Raw genomic sequence first — 24728 nt, forward strand, 5'->3', positions numbered from 1 at the left:
AAAAAAAAAAAAAAAAAAAAAAAAAAAAGAATAAGTTTATGGTATTGAAGTACAGCAAGTGCAATAATTTTTTTTTTTTTTTTTTTGAGTCAGAGTCTTGCTCTGTCACCCAGACTGGAGTGCAGTGGCATGACCTCGGCTCACTGAAACCTCTGCCTCCCGGATTCAAGCGATTTCCCTGCCTCAGCTCTCAAGTAGCTGAGATTATAAGCACCCGCCACCATTCCCAGCTAATTTTTGTATTTTTAGTAGAGATGGGATTTCACCATGTTGGCCAGGCAGGTTTCGAACTCCTAACCTCATGATCTGCCCACCTCAGCCTCCCAGAGTGCTGGGATTACAGGCGTGAGCCACTGTGGCCAGCCAAGTGCAAGAATTTTGACCGGCACAATGGTTTAAAGGAGATAGAGAAATGTTTCTGATGGAGAGTAAAGCAAATAATTTTGGCAGATGAATGATATAAATGTTTAAAAGGCACAGATTTGATTTATTAGGTAGTTATGTGAAGATGATGAGAGTGAAATTTAGATGAGGAAGAAAATACTTGATTTACAAGAATACATGAAGAAATAATCTAAGATTATATAGCATTTTTCCTGATGGTGATGAGTGGAAATAGTGCCTAGCATTATTATAAGATCGTACCACTGCACTCCAGCCTAAGTGACAGAGCAAGACTCCATCTCAAAGAAAATAAATAAATAAAATAACAATGAAGGACCTTATTTGAATCCCGAGTCAAACAAATTGTAGATGAAAAATTGATTTGAAACAACTAGAGAAATTTGAATGACTGAGTAAGTGATGATACTAAGAAATCATTGTTGGCTGGGCGTGGTGGCTCACGCCTGTAATCCCAGCACTTTGGGAGGCCGAGGCGGGTGGGTCACCTGGAGTCAGGAGTTCAAGACCAGCCTGACCAACAAGGTGAAACCCTGTCTCTACTAAAAATACAAAAATCAGCCAGGTGTGGTAGTTGGCGCCTGTAGTGCCAGCTACTTGGGAGGCTGAGACAGAAGAATTGCTTGATCCCAGGAGGCGGAGGCTGTGGTGAGCCAAGATGGTGCCACTATATTCCAGCCTGAGCAACGGAGCGAGACTCCGTCTAAAAAAAAAAAAAAAGAAAAAAAAAAGAAATTATTAATGTTATTAGACAGGGAAATGGTACAGTGACTTTTTTTTTTTTTTTTTTTTTTTGAGACAGAGTCTCACTCTGTCACCCAGGCTGGAGTGCAGCACCACAATCTCGGCTCACTGCAACCTCCGCCTCCTGGGTTCAAGCGATTCTTCTGCCTCAGCCTCCTGAGTAGATGGGACTACAGGCATGCACCACCATGCCTGGCTAATTTTTTTTTTATTTTTAGTAGAGATGGGGGTTTCACTATATTGGCCAGGCTGGTCTCAAACTCCTGACCTTATGATCCACCTGACACTCAAAATATTTAAATAAGTTTTGACAATTACTTCAGTTGTACAGTTATCTTTAAATATCATAATTCTCTAATGATAAGGTAGAAATTTTTCAGGAATACAACATACCTGGAGAGCTTGTTCCTTTTTGATGCCTTCTTCAATATCAATAGGTTCTTTAATTATTGCTTCAGGAGTCTCAGCAGCAACGTCTTCAATGTTGACACCACCATGTGAACTTCCTATTAATACGGGACCCTGGCAAGGGTAGGAAACCACCAAAACTAGATTTATTTTAGACTCATCAATGAAACTTTAAAACCTAATAATATCAGATGTAAGCATCTATTACCCTCTACCCATATTTTAAAATTTTCTTGAGAATTTATCCTCACATCTCCAGCATAGTGCCCTCTTATAAATATTCAATTAAAGCAATGAAAAAAAAGTTTAAAAAAAAGAAGAAAATAATGGCTTGCCTGCAAGAAAAATAGATTTAAAATATACACAAAAACTTACACCACAATAGCAACAACTTGGAACCAACCCAAATGCCCATCAATGATAGACTGGATAAAGAAAATGTGGCACATATACCATGGGATACTATGCAGCCATAAAAAAGAATGTGTTCATGTCCTTTGCAGTGACATGGATAAAGCTGAAAACTGTTATTCTTAACAAACACAAGAACAGAAAACCAAACACCACATGTTCTCACTCATAAGTGGGAACTGAACAATGAGAACACATGGACACAGGGGGGGAACATCACACACCGGGGCCTGTGGGGTTTGGGGGCAAGGAGAGGGATAACATTAGGAGAAATACCTAATGTAGATGACGGGTTCATGGGTGCAGCAAATCACCATGGCACATGTACACCTATGTAACAAATCTGCACTTTATGTACATGTATCCCAGAACTTAAACTAAAAAAAAAAAAGAAAAAAAACAATTTACACCAAATATGTAAATATATACATGTGAAATATAACCTATGCATTTTTCATAAAAACTGAGGGGACATTAAAAGTATTGCCTAAAGCATAAACACTAGAAAATCCTGAAAACAGGTATTTGAAAGAAAAAGCCTAAGAAAATGTAAAGTCTAAGCTCTAATCCTACTGCAAGACAACGAAAAAGAAAGCTAGTAGCTGGGCGCAGTGGTAATCCCAGCACTTTGGGAGGCCGAGGCGGGTGGATCACGAGGTCAGGAGATGGAGACCATCCTGGCTAACATGGTGAAATCCCATCTCTACTAAAAATACAAAAAATTAGCCGGGCGTGGTGGCAGGCACCTGTAGTCCCAGCTACTGGCAAGGCTGAGGCAGGAGAATGGCCTGAACCCAGGAGGCGGAGCTTGCAGTGAGCCAAGATGGCGCCACTGCACTCCAACCTGGGCAACAGAGTCAGACTCTGTCTCAAAAAAAAAAAGAAAAAGAAAGCTGGCCAGGCCCAGTGGCTCACACCTGTAATCACAGCACTTCGGGAGGCCAAGGCAGGAGGACTGCTTGAGTTCAGGAGTGAAGAGCAGCCTGGGCAACATAGTAAGACTCCATTTCTACAAAAAATACAAAGAAATTAGCCAGGCATGGTGGCATGCCCCTTTAGTCCCAGCTACACAGCAGGCTGAAATGGGAGGATGACTTGAGACTGGGAGATCAAGGCTGCAGTGAGCTGTGATCACACCATGGCACTCCAGCATGGGGAAAGAGCAAGACCCTGTCTCAAAAAAAAAGTAAAATAAAATAAATAAAAGAGAAAGCTAACTAGTTTGAAAGAATAGCTCTGGGTATTATCATGAACAATATGAGAAGGTAAGGTATCAATACCAATAATTATTAACTTTTAAGTTCTTGAATATCAATCAAGAAAAAATCATAAATTATCTAATATATCTACTAATTTATGCATTAAACTAGAAATAATGTTAACATGAAAAAATAGAGAAACAATAAAACTGTATTTAAAGATTATTTACTGACATAGGAAAATACTGATCTGTAGTGTGTTATGTAGTGTATGTTTACATGTAGTGTTATGTACGAAAAAATGACACAAAACCCTAGGAAACGACCCTAGGTCGTTTTCTCAATTGTATTATTTTTTTAACATAAAATGCATTTCAATGTGCTCCATATTGACAGAAACAAAAGAAGAGTGGGGAATAAAACATTAAAAGACTTTTGTTATTTTAAATGCAACTCTTTTCCGAAAAAATTGTTTTAACAATTAACATATTACTTTTATGCCCAGAAAAAAAAAAAACAGGCATGACAATTCTTTTTTTAATCAAAAGACTAATTTCACTTTTCTTTGATACGGAATGTTGTTCTGTCACCCAGGCTGGAGTGAAATGGTGCGATCTCAGCTCACTGCAACCTCCGCCCCCCAGGTTCAAGGGGTTCTCCTGTCTCAGCCTTCCAAGTAGCTGGGATTACAGGCATGCGCCACCATGCCCAGCTAATTTTTGTATTTTTAGTAGAGACAGGGTTTCACCATCTTGGCCAAGTTGGTCTTGAACTCCTGACTTCATGTGATTCACCCGCCTCAGCCTCCCAAAGTGCTGGGATTATAGGCGTGAGCCACCACGCGAGCCTAATTCCACTTTTCTATCCTAGCACTTAGTGTTTTAGTAACATACTCATTTAAGGTATAAATTAAAGGAATAGTATTGCATTCGTTACTGTTTAGAGAACAAAACAGTCCTTCAAATAGTTTAAATACTGCAGTAACAAAAATTAAAAAGAAGAATCTATCACTTTTTTAAGAGTGTTAACATTCTATTTAGGAAAAAATTATTTTGTATCATGTGATTCGATTTCTATAAACATTTGTAACAAGGAATTTGGCTGACTTTTGTCCCCAGGGTCTTGGAAGTAACTTTTAAACCCTCCAACCACATCTGATAGTTGATGCTAACAAGGAGACTTATGGTGGGCTCCTAGACAGTTTACACTAAGGAGATGACTCAGGTGGGCAATGGCCACGCCAGAAAGATCGATGTGATTAGAGGTTTAGGGTTTTCAACCAAATTATATCAACCCACTCTGCAAAGAAGAAATGGGCTAAGTCAACTGCATAGACAATGATTCAATCAATGATACCCAGGCTGGGTGTGGCGGCTCACATCTGTAATCCTAGCACTTCGGGAAGCCAAGGCAGGAGGATTGCTTGAGTCCAGGAGTTCGAGACCAGCCTGGGCAACATAGTGAGAACCTGTCTCTACAAAAATTTAAAATTAAAAAAAAAATTTTTTTGTTTAATGCCTACACCATGGACCCCCAATGAAAACTCTGGACACCAAGGCCAGCAAGATGACAAAATAGGAAGCCCAAGACCATGCTCCCTGACAAAAACACTGACTTTAGCAATAATATATGATCCAAAAAGCTTTTATGACAATGACAGAAACCAATTAGGAAGTCACAGTACCCCAGGTAAGCTCAAAGCCAAGAACATCTGTATTGAAATTCAACATCAGCATCCTTCCCCCCACCACTCCAAACTAATAGTTTGGGATTAAAAGGCTTCTCCATTTGGAGAGAAAGGGAAGAGTAGAACACATGTTCAACATTCTAGCTGCTTGGAGGGCTGTCCAAGGGACTGTTTCCTGTCTCAACTGACATGGGTGCTGTTGGGGAACCAGCATACTCTGGATGCCTGTGGGGCATCGAGAACAAAGGCGAGTGCACAGGCTCATGGCAGCACCAGAAAACGTGTAACATCCCAGAGAGAAGTTGACACAGCTTACCACAACTAGAAAACACACTCAGCTCCTGATTTTTTTACAGGTTGAGTATTCCTCATCTGAAATGCTTAGGACCAGAAGATTTTGGATTTCTTTGAATACTGAAATATTAGCATTATACTTACCATTTGAGCATCCCAAATCTAAAAATCTGAAATCCAGAATGCTCCAATGAGCATTTCCTTTAAGTGTCATGTCAGTGCTCAAAAAGCTTAGGATTTTATAGCATTTTGGATTTCAGAATTTAAGATTTGGGATGCTCAACCTATATTTATACCACAAGATACTAGAAAAAGAACAGCTAGGCCAGGCGCAGTGGCTCACACCTGTAATCCCACCACTTTGGGAGGCCAAGGCAGGCGGATCACAAGGTCAGGAGATTGAGACCATCCTGACTAATACGGTGAAACTCCATCTCTACTAAAAATGCAAAAAATTAGCCAGGCATGGCGGCGGGCACCTGTAGTCCCAGCTACTCGGGAGGCTGAGGCAGGAGAATGGCGTGAACCCGGGAGGTGGAGCTTACAGTGAGCTGATATTGCACCACTGCACTCCAGCCTGGACGACTGAGTGAGCCTCCGTCCCAAAAAAAAAAAAAAGGAAAAGAACAGCTAAACCCAAAGTTGGCAGAAGGAAGAAAATCATAAAGATTAGAGCAGAAAGAAAAGAAACAGGGAATAGAAAAAAAAAAAAATCAACAAAACTGCAAATTGGCTCATTGAAAAAGTGAATAAAATTGACAACCCTTTAACTATAAAAAAAAAAAAGACTGAAAAAACAAAAATCAGAAGTGAAAGGAGACATTACAACTGTAACAGAAATAGAAAAGAGCCTAAGAGACTGCTATGAAAAACTATGTATCAACAAATTGAATAAACTAGAAGAAATGGATAACTTCCTAGAAACAGTCTTCAAAATCATAAAGAAATAAAAACTATGAACAGACCTATAAGTAGTAATGATACTGAATCAGTAATCAAAAACATCTAAGCAACAGGAAGCCCAGGACCAAAGGGCTTCACTGGAAAATTCTATCAAACATTTAAAGAACTGAACCAATCTTTCCCAAACTCTTTAAAAAATCGAAAAGGACAGAAAATTTCCATACTCACTCTATGAAGCCAGCATTACCATGATACCAAAATCACAGAAAGGTATTAAAAGAAAACTACAGGATAATACCTCTGATTAATAATGATAAAAAAAAAATACCCTCAACAAAATACTAGCAAACTGAATTCAACAACACATTAAATGGACTTTACATCATGATCAAGTAAGACTTACTCCTAGAATGCAAGGATGGTTCAACATACAGAAATTCAGTATAATACATCCTATTAACAGAATGAAGGACAAAAACCACAATAATCTCAATTGACACATAAAAGGCATTTAACAAACTTGAATACCCTTTCATGATAAAAACAAACAAAAAAAGACTGAAGGAAACGACCGCAATATAATAAAGGCCATATAAGAAAACTCATAGCCAACATCATACACAATAATGAGAAACTGAAAATCAATGTGCAAAAATCACAAGCATTCCTATACACAGATAGACAAAGAGCCAAATCATGAGTGAACTCCCATTCACAACTGCTACAAAGAGAATACAATACCTAGAAATACAACTTACAAGAGATGCGAAGGACCTCTTCAAAGAGAACTACAAACCACTACTCAAGGAAATAAGAGAGGACACAAACAAATGGAAAACATTCCATGCTCATGGATAGGAAGAATCAATATCATGAAAATGGCCATACTGCCCAAAGTATTTTATAGTCAGTGCTACCCCCATCAAGCTACCATTGACTTTCTTCACAGAATTGGAAAAAAACTACTTTAAATTTCATATGGAACCAAAAAAGAGCCCACATAGACAAGATAATCCTAAGCAAAAAGAACAAAGCTGGAGGCATCACGCTACCTGACTTCAAACTATACTACAAGGCTACAGTAACCAAAACAGCATGGTACTGGTACCAAAACAGATATACAGAACAATGGAACAGAACAGAGGCCTCAGAAATAATGCCACACATCTACAACCATATGATCTTTGACAAATCTGGCAAAAACAAGCAGTAAGAAAGGATTCCCTATTTAATAAATGGTGTTGGGAAAACTGATTAGCCATATGCAGAAAGCTGAAACTGAATCCTTTCCTTACACCTCATACAAAAATTAACAAGATTGATTAAAGACTTAAACATAAGACCTAAAACCATAAAAATCCTAGAAGAAAACCTAGGCAATACCATTCAGGACATAGGCATGGGCATGAATAAACACCAAAGCATGAATAAAACACCAAACTTCATGAATAAAACACCAAAGCAATGGCAACAAAAGCCAAAATTGACAAATGGGATCTAATTAAATTAAAGAGCTTCTGGACAGCAAAAGAAACCATCATCAGAGTGAACAGGCAACCTACACAATGGGAGAAAATTTTTGCAATCTATACATCTGATAATATCCAGAATCTACAAGGAACTTAAACAAATTTACAAGAAAAAAACAACCCCATCAAAAAGTGGGAGAAGGATATGAACAGACACTTCTCAAAAGAAGACATTTATGCAGCCAACAAACATATGAATAAAAGCTCATCATCAATGTTCATTAGAGAAATGCGAATCAAAACCACAGTGAGATACCATCTCATGACAGTTAGAACGGTGATCATTAAAAAGTCAGGAAACAGGCCGGGCACGGTGCCTCATGCCTATAATACCAGCACTTTGGGAGGCCGAGGTGGGCGGATCATGAAGTCAGGAGATCGAGACCATCCTGGTTAACACGGTGAAACCCTGTCTCTACTAAAAATACAAGAATTTAGCCGGGAGTAGTGGAGGGTGCCTGTATTTCCAGCTACTCAGGAGTCTGAGGCAGGAGAATGGCATGAACTTGGAAGGTGGAAGCTACAGTGAGCTGAGATCATGCCACTGCACTCCAGCCTGGGTAACAGAGCGAGACTCCGTGTCAAAAAATAAAAATAAAAAATAAAACAAAAATAAAAAGACACAAACAAATGGAAAGACATCTTGTGATCACAGATTGGAAGGCTTAATATTGTTAAAATGTGCATACTACCGTAAGCAATCTACAGATTCAATGTAATCTCTATCAAAATCTCAATGGCATTTTTTTATAAAAATAGAAAAATACGGCCGGACACAGTAGCTGACGCCTGTAATCCCAGCACTTTGGGAGGCCGAGGTGGGCAGATCACGAGGTCAGGAGATTGAGACCATCCTGGCTAGCATGGTGAAACCCTGTCTCTACTAAATATACAAAAAAAAAAATTAGCCGAGCAAGGTGGCGGACACCTGTAGTCCCAGCTACTCGGGAGGCTGAGGCAGGAGAATGGTGTGAACCCGGGAGGCGGAGCTTGCAGTGAGCTGAGATCATGCCACTGCACTCCAGCCTGGGCAACAGAGTCAGAATCTATCTTAAAAAAAAAAAAAAAAAAAAGGCAAGAAAAATACACTAAAATGCATATATAACCTCAAAGGACCCAGAACAGTCAAAACAATCTTGAGAAAAAAAAGAAAATGGAGGTCTCACACTTCTTTTAAAATATATTATAAGGTTACAGTTATCAAAACAGCATAATAATGCATAAAAAACAGACATATAGATTAATGGAATAGAAAAGAGAACCCAGAAATATTCCCTCAGGTATATGATTACATGATCTTCAACAATGATGTGAAAGCTACACAAGAGGGCAAAAAGAACAGTCTCTTCAACAAACAGTGCTGGAAAAATTGGAAATCCACATGTAAATGAAGTTAGACCCTTACCATATATTATATGCTAAAATTTACTCAAAATAGATTAAAGACCTAAACATAAAACTTGAAACTATAAAACTCATAGAAGAAAACAGAGAGAAAACAGTTTATGACATTGGATTTAGCAAAGATTTCTTAAATATGATACCAAAGGCACAGGCAGAAAAAAAGCAAAAATTGACAAATGGAACTACATCAAACTTAAAAACTTCACAGCAAAGGAAATAATCAACAAAGTAAAAAGGCAATCTATATAATGAGAGAAAATATTTGCAATCCATATACATGGTTAACAGCTGAAATCCAGAATATGTAAGATCTTCCACAACTCAATAACCAAAAAAAATAAAAATAAAAAACCCAAACAAAAAAATTTAAAGATGGGCAAAGGACTTAAATAGACATTTCTTCAAAGCAGATCTACAAATGGCCTGTAAGAACATGAAAAGATACTCAATATCACTAATCACTGGGGAAATGCAAATAAAAACCACAGTGAAATATAACCTCACACCCTTTAGGATGGCTACTACCAAAAAAACCGGAAATGAATGTTGGTGAGGATGCAGAAAAATTGGAAGCTTTGTCTGTTGTTAGTTGGAATATAAAATGGTACGGCTCAGCCAGGTGTGAAGGCTCATGCCTATATTCCCAGCACTTTGGGAGGCCAAGGCAGGCAGAACACCTGAGGTCAGGAGTTCAAGACCAGCCTGGCCAACATGGTGAAACCCTGTCTCTACTAAAAATTAGCCGGGCATGGTGGTGCACACCTGTAGTCCCAGCTACTCAGGAGGCTGAGGCAGGAGAATCACTTGAACCTGGGAGGCGGAAGTTGTGGTGAACCAAGATCACACCACTGCACTCCAGCCTGGGCAACAGAGCAAGACTCCGTCTCAAAAAAACACAAAAATAAAAAAATTAGCAGGGTGTGTTGGCGGGTGCCTGTAATTCCAGCTACTCAGGAGGCTGAGGCAGGAGAATCACTTGATCCTGGGAGGCTGAGGTTGCAGTGAGCCGAGACTGCACTACTGCACTCCAGTCTGGGAGACATAGCAAGACTTGCCTCAAAAAAATTAATTAAATAAATAAAATGGTACAGCTGTTATGGAAAACACTATAGAAGCTTCTCAAAAAATTAAAAATAGAATTATCATATGATCCAGTAATCTCACTTCTAAGTATATATCCAAAAGAAAACAGGATCTCAAAAAAATACTTGAACATCCATGTTCACTGTAGCATTACTGAAAATAGCCAATAGATGAAAGCAATCTTAATGTCCATCAAAAGATGAATGGATAAAGAAAATGCAGTATATATATAAAATGGAATAGAACTCAGCCATAAATAAGGAAACCTTGTCATACACTACATCCTGAATAAACCTTGAGGACATTATGCTGAGATAAACCAGTCACAAAAAGACAACTACTTCAGGTATCTAAAATACTCAAACTTTTACAAACACAAAACAGAATGGTGATTACCAGGGGCTGGAGGGAAGGCAGACAGGGAAAAGGGAATTGTTCAATGAATAGTTTTAATTTTGCAAGACAAAAAAGTTCTGGAAAAATTAAAGAAAAAAAAAGATTTGGAGATCTCTTCTGGAGATGTTGCACAAAACGTGTTTTACTCTGTTCCTTTTACCAAAAGAGAATCTCTCTTTTCCCTCCCCTTCCCTTCCCCTCCCCTCCCCTCCCCTTCCCTTCCTTTCCTTTCCTTCTTAGTATGCACTATTATACTGCATACTCAAAATGGGTAAGGTAAATTTTTTGTTATATTTTTGAAAATCAAAAAAAAACTCTGAACATCAAAAGCTTGGGGAGCTTTGGGTTGGCAATATTCTGCATACTGTCACACATTAAGATGCTAGCAAGACAAAACATTCCTGAGAATAGTGGAAACTTCATGTTTGGGAACCCTCCCAGACCTTGTCCTATGTGTCTTTTCATTTGGCTGGTTATGATTTGTATATCCTTTGGCTATACTAAAACTGTAATCCTAAGTTTAACATTTTCCTGAGCTCTGTGAGTTGTTCTAGGGAATTAACCCTCAAATTTGTAGCTAGCTAGTCAGAAATGAGGGTAAGCAGGAGACCACTAAAATTGAGGCTGGTGTCTAAAGTAAGGGCAATCACGTGCAGGACTATGCCCTTAACCTCTGAAGTTTGGCTAAACTCTGGGCACTCGGTATTAGAACTCCTTTCAATATAAAAAAAAAATTAAATAAAAGAATTCATTGAGCCTTGTGAGGCTAAAGAAGACAACATTAGCAAGTCTAAGTAAAGAGAAATGTTTGAAATTACGGTCTAATTTTCAGTCCCTCTATAAATTTCAAATGAAAGGGTATTCTTCGTTTTCTCGCTAGCAAGGCAGTTCATAATTACAAGCTTTTACAAAGATCTAAACAGCAGGAAAAAATTCTGATTGAAGAAGAGCCAGTTCAGTATTAGTCATGCCACTGAAATAGAATATAGACAAATTAAGTCTATAGATAACCATAAAATATAGTTTTATTCAACAGGAGAGGTACAGACCAACAAATCTTTAAAATATTCTAACACAAACAGAGTCTCGCTCTGCCGGTCAGGCTGGAGTGCAGTGGCTCTCGGTTCACTGCAAGCTCCGCCTACCGGGTTCACGTCATTCTCCCGCCTCCGCCTCCCAAGTAGCTGGGTCTACAGGCGCCCGCCGCCACGCCCGGCTAATTTTTTGTATTTTTAGTAGAGACAGGGTTTCACCCTGTTAGCCAGGATGGTCTCAATCTCCTGACCTTGTGATCCGCCCGCCTTGGCCTCCCAAAGTCCTGGGAATACAGGCGGGTGCCACCGGCCCGGCCTCTTTTCCTCATTTTAGTTTTACTTTCTCTTTTTATATCAACTGGTAAAAGAAATGAAAAGCCATAGAGAAGGCAACACTAGTTGAGGAGAAAAGTTAATATTACATTCTCACTAAGTAAAAATCAAGTCTTCAACAATTGGTTATAAGTTAGAAAAAAAACTAAAAAAAAAAAAAAGGAAATAATAATACACAGAAGAAAGTGGAGTCTCTATTTGTGTTAATTCTACAACCAGTTAGAAAGGAGCCAACTTGCATGGGTAAACAGGTTAAACAACGTAGTTCCACATTTGGTCATCACTGTAGAATAAATAGCTAGTTCACATTCAAACGACTTGGCTTCACTTTTAAATCTTAGTAATAAACTTTTTTTTTTTTTTTTTTTTTTTGAGACGGAGTCTCACTGTGCCTCCCAGGCTGGAGTGCAGTGGCGCGAGCTCGGCTCACTGCAAGCTCCGCCCCCCGGGTTCACGCCATTCTCCCGCCTCAGCCTCCCGAGTAGCTGGGACTACAGGCGCCCGCTACCGCGCCCGGCTAGGTTTTTGTATTTTTAGTAGAGACGGGGTTTCACCATGTTAGCCAGGATAGTCTCGATCTCCTGACCTTGTGATCCACCCGCCTCGGCCTCCCAAAGTGCTGGGATTACAGGCTTGAGCCACCGCGCCCGGCCAAGTAATAAACTTTCAAAACAATTTCATTTCAAGCAAGTAGCTGAAATTTCAAATATGTTAATAATGCTAATTCCCACTTGCTTAACCTAAATTATTTTCTTGTTGGTATTTTTTAAAATTTGCCTTAAAATAAGCTTAAATGTAAAAGGCTTAAATGACAAAGCAGCCATATGTAAAGATCTGTAGCCGGGCGTCGTGGCAGGCGCCTGTAATCCCAGCTACTCGGGAGGCTGAGGCAGGGGAATCACTTGAACCTGGGAGGCGGAGGTTGCATTGAGCCAAGATGGCGCCACTGCACTCCAGCCTGGGGGACAGAGCAAAAAAATAAAAATAAAAAATAAAGATGTGTATTTAAAAAAAAAAAAACATACAAAATAAAACTGGAATTCTTAAGCACATTTTATAACTATTTCAGGTAAAGTCAAAAATTGACACAGGAAAATGTCCCACTCATGTGCAGCAGACTGCAGTTGTTTTACCAGAAAAATAAAGTAGTAAATGTGATTTATTAAATAGACTTGACTCAGCCCAAAGTACCCAAAAGGCACTAGGCAAATGTTAAGAAATCTAACTTAACAAAGGTTATCACACAGCGAGTAGGTACTTTAATTGATTTTCTGGCATGCCAACCCCGTAGAAGACACCCCCTGGAATCAGGATGTGAAAGGTACTAAAGACCAATAGAACATATGACACATCTCCTAAAAACAAGTCAGTCATAAAAGTAATTGTTTTCTGTTTTTAGTTTTGCTTTGCTTATTCTTTTTTTTATTTTTCTTCAACTTTTAAGTTCAGGGGTACATGTGCAGGATGTGTAGGTTTGTTACAAGGTAAACATGTGCCATGGTGGTTTGCTGTACAGATCATCCCATCACCCAGGTATTAAGCCCAACATCCACTAGCTATTCTTTCTGATGCTCTCCCTCCCCCCACCCCCATCCCAACAGGCCCCAGTGTGTGTTGATCCCCACCTTGTGTCCATGTGTTCTCATCATTCAGTTTCCACTTATAAGTGAAAACACACGGTGTTTGGTTTTTTGCTCCTGCATTAGTTTGCTGAGGATAATGACTTCCAACTCCATCCATATCCCTGCAAAGGACATAATCTCATTCCTGTTTTACGGCTGCAGAGTATTCCATGGTGTATATGTACCATATTTTCTGTATCCAATCTATCATTGATGGATGTTTAGGTTGACTCCATGTCTTTGCTATTGTGAATAGTGCTGCAGTGAACATACTGATGCATGTATCTGTGTAATAGAATAATATATATTCTTTTGGGCATATACCCAGTAGTGGGATTGCTGGGTCAAACAGTATTTCTGCCTCTAGGTCTTTGAGGAATTGCCACACTGTCGTCCACAATGGTTGAACTAATTTACACTCCCGTCAACACTGTAAAGACAGACATTCCTTTTTCTGCAAAACCTCACCAGCATCTGTTGTTTTTTGACTTTTTAATAACAGCCACCTGAGTGGCATGAGATGGTGTCTCACTATGGTTTTGATTTGCTTTTCCCTAATGATCAGTGATAAGCTTTTTAATCATATGTATGTTGGCCATATGTGGCCATTTTTTTTTGAAACAGAGTCTTGCTCTGTCACCCAGAACAATCTCAGCTCACTGCAACCTCCACCTCCCAGGTTCAAGCCATTCTCCTGCCTCAGCCTCCCGAGTAGCTGGGATTACAGGCACCCACTACCATGCCCAACTGATTTTTTTATTTTTAGTAGAGACAGGGTTTCACCATGTTGGCCATGCTGGTCTCGAACTCCTGACCTCAGGTAATTCATCCATCTCCGCCTCCCAAAGTACTGGGATTCCAGGCATGAGCCACCACACCCAGCCTGTGTCTTTTTCTCAGAAGTATCTGTTCATGTGCTTTGCCCCCTTTTTATTGGGGCTGCTTTTTTCCTGAAAATTTAAGTTTCTTATAAACTTTGGATATTAAACCTTTGTCGGAAGGATAGATTGCAAAAATTTACTCCCATTCTGCAGGTTGTCTGTTCACTATGATGACAGAATCCTTTGCCGTGCAGAAGCTCTTTAGCTTAATTAGATCTCATTTGTCAATTATTGCTTTTGTTGCAATTGCTTTTGGCGTTTTTATCATGAAATCTTTGCCCGTGCCTATGTCCTGAATGGTATTACCTAGATATCCGTCTAGAGTTTTTACAGTTGAGTTTTACATTTAAGTCTTTAATCCATCTTAACTTTTGTATTTGGTGTAAGGAAGGGGTTCAGTTTCAATTTTCTGCATGGCTAGCCTGTTCTCCCAGCACTATTTATTAAATAGGAAGTCCTTTCCCCATTTTAACAAAAGCAATTTCTAATGATTAGTTAATTCCCATGCATGGGACATTAACTCAATCACAAGTGCTCCTTGTAGTTTAAATAGCTGACTAATTTTTGTTGTTCAACAGAGATCTGTCCACAGGGATTCCCCAAAAAATGGCTATACCCCAAAAAGTAACACCAACCAACTCTACATTGGTCTAATGTGATAATATCAAAGAATGTTATAATGTCTTCGGTCAGTTTTACTAGTACTATAGATTTTTAACCTGAATTATTATAACCATGTATTATTATTAACCATGTATTAAAATAAAAACATTTTATCCTCAACAAGACTAAATAGTTGTCAGAAAATTCAAGTTCTTAAGATGAACTCAAATTTGATCCTTTTCCCAAATGCCTTAACATATCTTTAAGGATACATATTCATTATGCTACCTTTACTACAATAAAGATGAATTACTATGGATAGAGAACTCCTATCTCAATTCATCCAGGTATTTATACCTTGTTTCTGGCTACTATAACAAAAAGTAAAAACATAACTAACAAAATGACAGATGCTGATATATAATGTCAACGAAAAGAAAAATAAAATGTAGTGAAAATAAGTCAATGTGTAAAAATGTGATTTATGTAAATTTTGGGTAATATATGAGGTTACTATCATGGGATTTTTAAAATAACTTACAAACTAAATTCTACCACATAGAATATCACTTGAGAATAAAACAATGCTTCTTAATTTTATATTCTGAGTGGATTTTTACTACCATCTAGTGTTATTATCTTAAGATTTTATATACCTTATAAAAATTAAAAGTTGCAAAAGACCTATCACTCAAACATTAATAGAAGATTTAATTGCAAGTAAGAAAAATCACAATATAGAAAGCTGTTATTTTTTAAAAAGCTATTCTACATAAGAAAATTATTTTCATGACCCTTAAAATTTTTATTACTCTAAATTCTACACAATTAATGTTCTACATCAAATCCTTACTGGAGCTTTCAAATATATACTCAGTTGCTTCAAAAAAACAAGCTAGTTCTGGCTGGGCACAGTGGCTCACTCCTGTAATCCCAGCACTTTGGGAGGCCGAGGCAGGCGGATCACAAGGTCAGGAGATCGAGACCATCCTGGCTAACACGGTGAAACCCCGTCTCTACTAAAAATACAAAAAATTAGCCGGGTGTGGTGGCAGGCACTTGGAGTCCCAGCTACTCGAGAGGCTGAGGCAGGAGAATGGCGTGAACCCAGGAGGTAGAGCTTGCAGTAAGCCGAGATGGCACCACTGCAAGCCAGCCTGGGTGAGAGTGCGAGACTCCCTCTCAAAAAAAAAAGCTAGTTAACACACAGATTCAGCTTGTAAAACCTAACTAATACCCTCAAAAAACAGATAATTCTAGTATAAAATGATTATCAATGCTCTCTCCAAACACCAGGTCTATAAAGGGATTTTCTCTTCACCAGAAGCTTCAACATTTTAGGTTCCAATAAAGAGGAGAGCTGTGCTAATGTAATACTCCTTAAAATCATATTGTTTGCTACTTAATGTCATCCCTCAAATTACCAAATATTGAATCATATAGTGAAACAAATCCCCCAAACTATTAAAAAAAAAAAAAAAAAAAAAAAGTTGAGAAAACAGAAGATGATGCAATGGATACACACTCTTCTAGTGGGTTCAGCGACTTTCTCTTTCATTAGAATATTTTACTATACTAGATATTATTTTCTCAATCTGGAGATGATCCAGAGATGATTTAAGCTGCTGTTAGTGAATTAACAATTTGAGAATCCCATGAAGTTTATTACAACAGAATTTTTCCTATGATTTTAAAATCATGATATTATACATCAAATTTTATGGCATAACAAAGCTGTTTTTTAAATGACATATCATGCTCACGACATACAGATTTCAGTTTGTACTTTTAAAATCTTTCCCACATAAATAAAAACAATAATCAACTTTTGAAATTGAATGTCATAAATTTATCCTCTATGTATCATGTCTGCAATTACTCACTTGAAATGACCTTTCCATTGTTATTGCAAAGTAGTATTCTCTCCTGGGATATTTCCGCTCACAGACCAATACTTGATTGCATATTCTGCCCTTTTCTCCTGTTTGCTTGGTAAACAATTTTTTCCCAATCATTTGTGAAGAAACAGCTTTTGCTTCTTCTGGACTAAAAGAAGAAAAATAACTCAAATTTTTCTTTCCTCCAGTTGAGAAAAAGCAAATCCACATAATAGCCAAAATTTTATCTAATATTTAAATTTCAGTATTTTTATCAATTCAATAAGCAATCTTTAATCAATGTTTAACAAGGATGATTTATCCTTAAAAAATATGACTTACGAGAAAACTATCTTCACTCCTCCTTTGAGGCCACTTTCAAACGTTCCTTTTCCTCTACCACCAGCTAAGACCTGCGCCTTTATCACAACATCTTTTGAACCTAGAAGAAAAACACTCTTATTAAATGTGAAGCATGGAGCAGCATGCCATAGTATTTTGTTATTTAACATACATATTGACAGGTGGTATTAAATCAAGTCTAATTTATTCACAATGTCCAAAAATGAGGCATTCTGTTTATGTAGATTTTCTTTTTTTTTTTGAGACGGAGTCTCGCTCTATCGCCCAGGCTGGAGTGCAGTGGTGGGATCTCGGCTCACTGCAAGTTCCGCCTCCCAGGTTCATGCCATTCTCCTGCCTCAGCCTCCCGAGTAGCTGGGACTACAGGCGCCCGCCACCACACTCAGCTAATTTTTTGTACTTTTAGTAGAGACGGGGTTTCACTGTGTTACCCAGGATGGTCTCGATCTCCTGACCCTGTGATCTGCCCGTCTCGGCCTCCGAAAGTGCTGGGATTATAGGTGTGAGCCACCGCGCCCGGCCTATGTAGACTTTCTAGATTAGAACACTAAAATAATCACTGTCTAAAAGATCCACAATTTTCAAAATTAGTCACTTACATTAAACCATTTCTTAGAGTAAACCGAAAATAATTTAACCATTCCTTGACACTTTGGAAAATGTCATCTGGAACTTTGGAAAGTATTAAAAGTATAAAATTGAATTTCATGTCTTCCTAACACTTCCCTCCCTCTCTAATCACATGTAAACTTGCTGTCCTGAGAATATTTGAGTTGCATATGCTATAGCAGAAATATGTCATGACTTGGGGGATATTACCACAGTATTGACACTGATTTATACTGTCCCACTAAGCGAAAGTTCTATTAAAATACATTATTGAGCAGTACTGCATGAGTAGTACTATCAGGAGTTATTAAAGTATCTGTATCAAAAGATTTCAGAATGCTATGCTTGCAAAGCTTATGCATATTTTTAAATAAATGGACTGAATTTTTCTTCTTCAACAGGTAGACTGATTACTATTTATCCCTTTTCCTCTCCTTTCTAATTTGCTGTGGAAAACCAGCAAACTAGCTGTTTAGCCTAGATAGTACTCATCATTCATGATCAAGAGTAAATGGGCCAGGAGCAGTGGCTCACTCCTATAATCCCAGCACTCTGAGAGGCTGAAGCAGGCAGATCACATGAGGCCAGGAGTTCAAGATCAGACCAGCCAACATGGCGAAATCTCGTCTCTATTAAAAATACAAAAATTAGCCGGGCATGGTGGTGCACGTCTGTAATCCCAGCTACCTGGGAGGCTGAGGCACAAGAATCGCTCGAACCCGGGAAGCAGAGGTTGCAATGGGCCAGGATTGCGCCACTGCACTCCCTCCTGGAGGACAGAGCAAGACTGTCTCAAAAGAGTAAACGCTCTGGGTGATGGGTATCCTAAATGCCCTGACTTGATCATTACACACTCTATGCATGTAACAAAATATCACATGTACCCCAAAAATATTATGTATCAGTTAAAAAATAAGAATAATACCTCTTACAAAGGCATCCTCTGTCTACCAGACAGGCAGAATTTCAGAGCCTCCTCATTTTGCCTCTCATAGCATTTTGCCCATACTGGCAGTGTGGTACCAATGATACATTATGGCAAAAAAATTAACCTTTGAGATCAGGGCTAAAGGTCTCATTGTATTCACTTTATCCCAAGCACAAGGCAGTCTCTGGGATATAACAACTATTCCATAGACATGGATTTGAACAGACTGAAGTAGGGTCCTCTACAACTAGGATGTCACTCCACGACGCACTTATCAGGCAGAATGAACCAACCAAATAAATGAGGTAGGAAATGGAGTTTGAAACCAAACAAAAATAACCTAAAGTTTACACATTAACAATTATTTTAAAAGACCATTTAGAAAATTACTGATGTAAGCCTTCATCAGAAATGCATGCTATTTAAACCAGATCATGACCCTGTGCATAGTCAGTCAAGAGAGTGTTTAAAAAACTTGTCTTTCTCAAACCCCACTTCCATTCAGCCAGGAAATCATACTGGTTTTATCTTCAAATTAATCCAGAATCTTCACCATTCCTCATCACCTCCAATTTAGACTCTGATCCCAACTACCACTATCTCTTACCTATATGACCTTTGTCCCCTACAGAATATTCTCAAGGCAGCAGCCAAAGCAGGCACACCATTCCTTTACTTAAAACCTTGCACTGAATGCCAATCTCACTCAGAGTATATATATGAGAAAGTCCTTACAATGGCCTAGAAGACCCTATAATACCCTCTACACCCTATAATACTCTCTACCCTTTTTATCTCTTAGGCCCTCCCTGTTGCTCACTCAGTTCCAACTGCGCTATAGTTCCTCACTATTCCTGGGCATGTTCCTGCCTTCAGGACTTGGCTCTAATGCACCCTCTGCCTAGAATACTCTTCACTAGGTGTCCATTTGGGAAAGAAAAGCCCCCGATCCTTCAAGTTTCTCTTTAAATCTCATGTTGCCCATGAAGCTTACCCTACTAACCTGCCCACCTGTGACCAATCCCCCTTACCTACTCCACTTCTTTCCGCCACAGAATTCATCACCTTCGTACATAAGTAATTTTCTTACATATATCATTTGTTGTTTTGCTTCCTCACTAGAAAAGAGGACCAGGAGGGCAGAATCTTTATTTTATTCATAATGTTAATAAGCGTCTGGGAGAGTTCCTAGCACATAATATTTTGCTGAATGTTGGAATAAAGGAACATTTAAAAATATGAACAGAATTCTTATAAATCTGGATTTTTCACTGCTCTTACGAAAACTCAGAACTGGAAAAACTGGGTGTACAGTACTACAATTAGAGCTGATTAGAAAAAGTACCTTGTTTAGATAAGACAGACTCTTTTCAATGAGCCTGTCTCTACCATTCACAAGGTATCACAACTAATATTAGGTAATGAATAGAAATAACTTAGAAATTTCCTTGAAACAAACAATTACGTTCTTATGGAGAATACTACAGGTAGTCTCTGAACTGTGGCAAATTAGAGAGTTTATATCCAAACGGAAAGGAGCAGCCACTATTTATTCCACCTGTTTCTGTTTACCTGTCAAGTCCTGGTTTTCCAGCACTTTAAGTATTTGTTTATATCCAAAGAAATACTTGTTTATATCCAAAGAAGATAACTACAATGCAAACAATGCAAATGTAATGTAAAAAACATAGTTAACACTGTACTTTACTGAGCTAAATTCAATCATTCCTATTCATTAAACTGGGAACTTAACACACTAACTTAACACACTGACCTATTAAGTAAGAGTAATGAAGCTCTATTTTTTCAAAAACATTTTGCAAGACAGAATGTTCTTCTCTTCCCCACAAAGTGTCAATTTCCTTTCTTTAGGAATATAAAGTCTTTAAGGGCAAAAGATGATTCTTCAAAAGTTCCTTTAAAAAAAAAAAAAAAGCCCTTCACAACGAAAGCAAAAAAAAAAAAAAAAATTCATAAAATACAGTCTCATCAACTATCAAGAAGGGAAGAAGGATAAGAGAAGTCTGAGGACAACTGGTTGAAACAAATATTTTATTCAATTCCATTAATTCACTCAACAGGTTCATCTATATACCAGACACTGTGCTACTGCTGTAGATACAACAGTGAGTGAGACCTCTCCTGCCCTCATACAGCCTGCAGTCTTACTACATTTGGCACTTTGTTCTAGTCAGACAAGATATTTTTTGGATCCCAAGACTGTCTCTCTAAAACACAATCACTATCCCACCTACCGTTAGTCACTCACAAACATTTTAAGCATTCCTTATATACAGGCATCTAACTAATAAATATTTAGAAGAAGAAAAAAAGAAGGTAAAGTCCTATTATATGCCATTAGAAATCTCCCTCCAGACTGACATTCATTAATCAGCATCCTTTACATGTATCTATTCAACCAGATAGGGATTCCATCTTAAATATACTAGAAGCCAAACTATCTTTCTATAGTCAATAGGGAAATTCTAAAAATTCTGCCAAATCTGTGCCCAGGCGCAGTGGCTCATGCCTGTAGTTCCAGCACTTTGGGAAGCCAAGAGTGGGTGGGCTGCTTGAGCCTAGGAGTTTGAAACCAGCCTGGGCAATATGGTGAAACCCCATCTCAAGAAAAAATACAACACTTAGCCAGGCATGGTAGAGCACACCTATAGTCCCAGCCACTCAGCAGGCTGAGACGGGAGAAGTCGCTTGAGCCCAGGAGGTCAAAGCTGCAATGAGCCATGATCGCACCACCGCACTCCAGCCTGGGTGACAGAACAAGACACCATCTCAGAAACAAAACAACAACAGAAATTCTGCCAAATCCTTACTAAAATCATATTTTCTTGAATTATGAACTGTTAGAAAGAGATAATTTGCTCTCAAAACTGACCCCAAATTATATCTACTACATTTATCTGTGCTAACAACCATCCCTTTGATAATCTATTCCAGAAAGTTCATGATCTTCAAGCTCACCAACCTTCATTTTGGGGACGCATATAGTCTTTTAAAATATTAGAATTAGATTTCTTTCTAACCATTCCTCCATTCCTAACCTCAATTATTCACAACAGGTAAAACTTACCTCCAGGACAATGTCTCTCAACTTTTTTCACATCATCACACAAACAGAAAATGATGGACATGGTAGGAAATACTGGGTAGAGAGGCTCAGTGGCCCCAAACCCCATGCTAACTCAACTTCTCCTGCCACCACAGGACTGGGGAGAGACAATACTTTGGCACACCTGTAAAGCATTTATACTCTATTATATCACTTGTTGAGCAAAGCGCTGAGTTAAGAGTTTTTATGAAATGAGAATTAGCATTTTGTGAATTTCGCAGAAACTTAAACAGCAAAAATCACCCTGAAGTATTGGGAATCAGTACTGGGAATTGCTAGCTAGATGAACAAAACCAGGTGTACTTCTAAGGTCCCTCATTCTACACCTTGTGCAACTAGATCCCATAATCGTTATCTTTTGTTATCAATGACTCACTAAAAACACAAAATTGTCCTCCATGTTTTTGTCAAAGTTTCTAAATTTATCTTTTACAAAGTAGCATTTCTGCTCCTCTAGATTTAAATTTTCTTGTTAATTATTAGTCTCACTCCCACACTATAATCATCATTTGCAATATTCTTTGACAAAAAACACTTTCTAAATGAACAAGGTATCTGTTCCAGCGGGCTCAAAATCAGAGCTGCCTACCTGCTTCTTACTACTTGTGAGTTCTAGTCCCAGAGAACTTGCCAGAAATACTCATAGTTACAGTTTATCCTGCACATATTATTTCTTTCTTCTGTACCTAGGAATCATTAAAAGTTTTTATAAGGCATAATCAAAACAGATTGGCATCTGAATAAATCCTATTCATTTTATGAAAAAGTTTCTATGCAAATTATTTTTTCTGACAAAACAATGGAATTTGACTAAATGAGAAAATATATGGAAAACTAGTTAAAGAAACCAATTATAACAATCAAAAAATAGATAGGCACAGTGGCATGTGCCTGTAGTTCCAGCTACTTAAGAGGCCTAGGTGGGAGGATCACTTGAGCCCAGGAGTTTGAGACTACCCTGGGCAATATAGTGACCCTATCTCTAAAAAAAGTGGTTTTTTTGGAATTTTGAAATCTGGAAACAAGGGGAAAACCGTTTTTACTGACGTAATTATATATAAATCAGGTTCTATTAACATTATGCAGAAGTTCCAACTATAGGTCACCATTAATTAACAAAAATTTCACCACAATTAGTATGAACTTATACAAAGCTTTTGCTTAATAAAAAGTTGGCTTGTAATCTGATTTAAAATAATTTTTTCTGATTAACAACAATAATAACTAGCAAACTATAAATGAAAAATCATGCTTCCAAGTCAAGGAAATCACGGTCATCTCATTCAAAAACACAGCTTATTTGACAGTTTTCTTAACTTGTATATATCTTTAATTTTGAAAGAAAAATCCAGTCTAGAGACAAATAAGTACTACCCAAGATGAATACTTTTAAAATTTCAAACACTTTGAAAATGTTCCTTATCTTTCTTTAAAAACATAAAAGCAAAGTATTCAACAAATCATATTAAAGTCATATTAATTAAATGTACATAGAAGAGAGATGACTTATGCTAATCTACATAAAATTGGTGGGATTTAAAATACTGCTAAAAAGAAAATGCAGTGCATAGCTAGTACATCAGCTCATGTTTTCATGCTAAATCTTTAAAAATGTAAGCTTATTTTCTGAAATCAAAATTTTTTTAAGAAACTGAAATTAACAAAAGCTATCAAGGCTTCTGTTATCAATAAAGGAATCTGCTAATAAACATGGGCAACTATTAAATTCATTTAATATTTATTAATTTAGTATTTATTGATTACCTAAGTGTAAGGCATTCTTCTAAGATTTTGGGATGTATCAGTGAACAAATAAGAAAAAGAAACTCGGGCTGGGCATGGTGGCTCACACCTGTAATCCCAGCACTTTGGGAGGCCGAGGTGGGCGGATCACGAGGTCAGGAGTTTGAGACCAGCCTGGGCAACATAGTGAAACCCTATCTCTACTAAAAATACAAAACAATTAGCCGGGTATGGTGGTGGGTGCCTGTAATACCAGGTACTTGGGAGGCTGAGGCAGGAAAATCCCTTGAACCTGGGAAACGGAGGTTGCAGTGAGCCAGGATTGCACTATTGCACTCCAACCTGGGTGATAAGAATGAAACTCCGTCTCAAAAAAAATGAAAGACAAGAAAAAGAAACTCCGTTCTCATGGAGTTTACATTCTAGCACTCTACTTTTTGTTCCCCTTTGGTTCCATATTTTTCATGACAAAAAATGGAAGGGGAAGCACTGGACCTCTCCTTATAGGCACATTAACAGCTAAGATTTTCCTTCACCATTTCCCCAAAGAATCATCACAACTGCCATCCTTTAAGCTCCAGAGTAGTTAAGAGTAGTAGTAGTAGAATTCCCTTCCCCATAATTATATTCCAACTAAAAACAGGACTTCAGCTTCCTAATGCCAATGTAAGGGACTCCCACGTCACTGGCACTATGGGAGTGCATAATAATAACAATAATAATTTTAGAATTTCAATAATCATAAAGTTCTACCTTCTATTTTAAGCAAAGAAAATGTACTTAAAAAAAAAAAGTTAAAAGTTGTTATCAAACCAAAACTAAACTTGAAATCTTCTCAGAGCTCTCATGTCAAGGTGGCAAAAGTTTTTCTTAATTTAGTACCTAATTTTTTGGCAATTGCATAAGCTTCATCTGGTGACTTTGCCACACATCCTTTGGGAATGGAGACACCAGCTTCTTGTAATAATTCCATACTCATGTATTCATGTAGTGAGAGATTCCTTTGCTGTTGCTGCTGTACTTGGAGTCCATGGTTATTAAACAATCCAGAACTTCCCAGAACCTAGAAAGATTGGGGACATATTTATATATGACAGTGATTTGGCAGTCAGTCTTGTTAACTACTTGGTTCTTCATAACTATAACAA

The 24728-nt window shown here is 38.0% G+C and overlaps 1 protein-coding gene across 3 annotated transcripts in view; it reads right to left on the reverse strand.

Annotated features, from left to right (window-relative positions):
- The window catches only part of SUCLA2 (succinate-CoA ligase ADP-forming beta subunit), a 70790-nt gene that overhangs the window by 40893 nt on the left and 5169 nt on the right, over positions 1–24728 (reverse strand). For all 3 annotated transcript variants that reach the window (XM_025364305.1, XM_025364304.1, XM_025364306.1), the window contains exons 2-5: positions 24463–24643; positions 17153–17252; positions 16817–16979; positions 1540–1668 (exon numbers count right to left, since the gene is read on the reverse strand). In XM_025364305.1, coding sequence (XP_025220090.1) covers positions 1540–1668; positions 16817–16979; positions 17153–17252; positions 24463–24643 — 573 coding nt within the window. The remainder of the gene's footprint in view (positions 1–1539; positions 1669–16816; positions 16980–17152; positions 17253–24462; positions 24644–24728) is intronic.

Source organism: Theropithecus gelada, chromosome 17, assembly GCF_003255815.1.
Source record: "Theropithecus gelada isolate Dixy chromosome 17, Tgel_1.0, whole genome shotgun sequence".
NCBI lineage: Eukaryota > Metazoa > Chordata > Mammalia > Primates > Cercopithecidae > Theropithecus > Theropithecus gelada.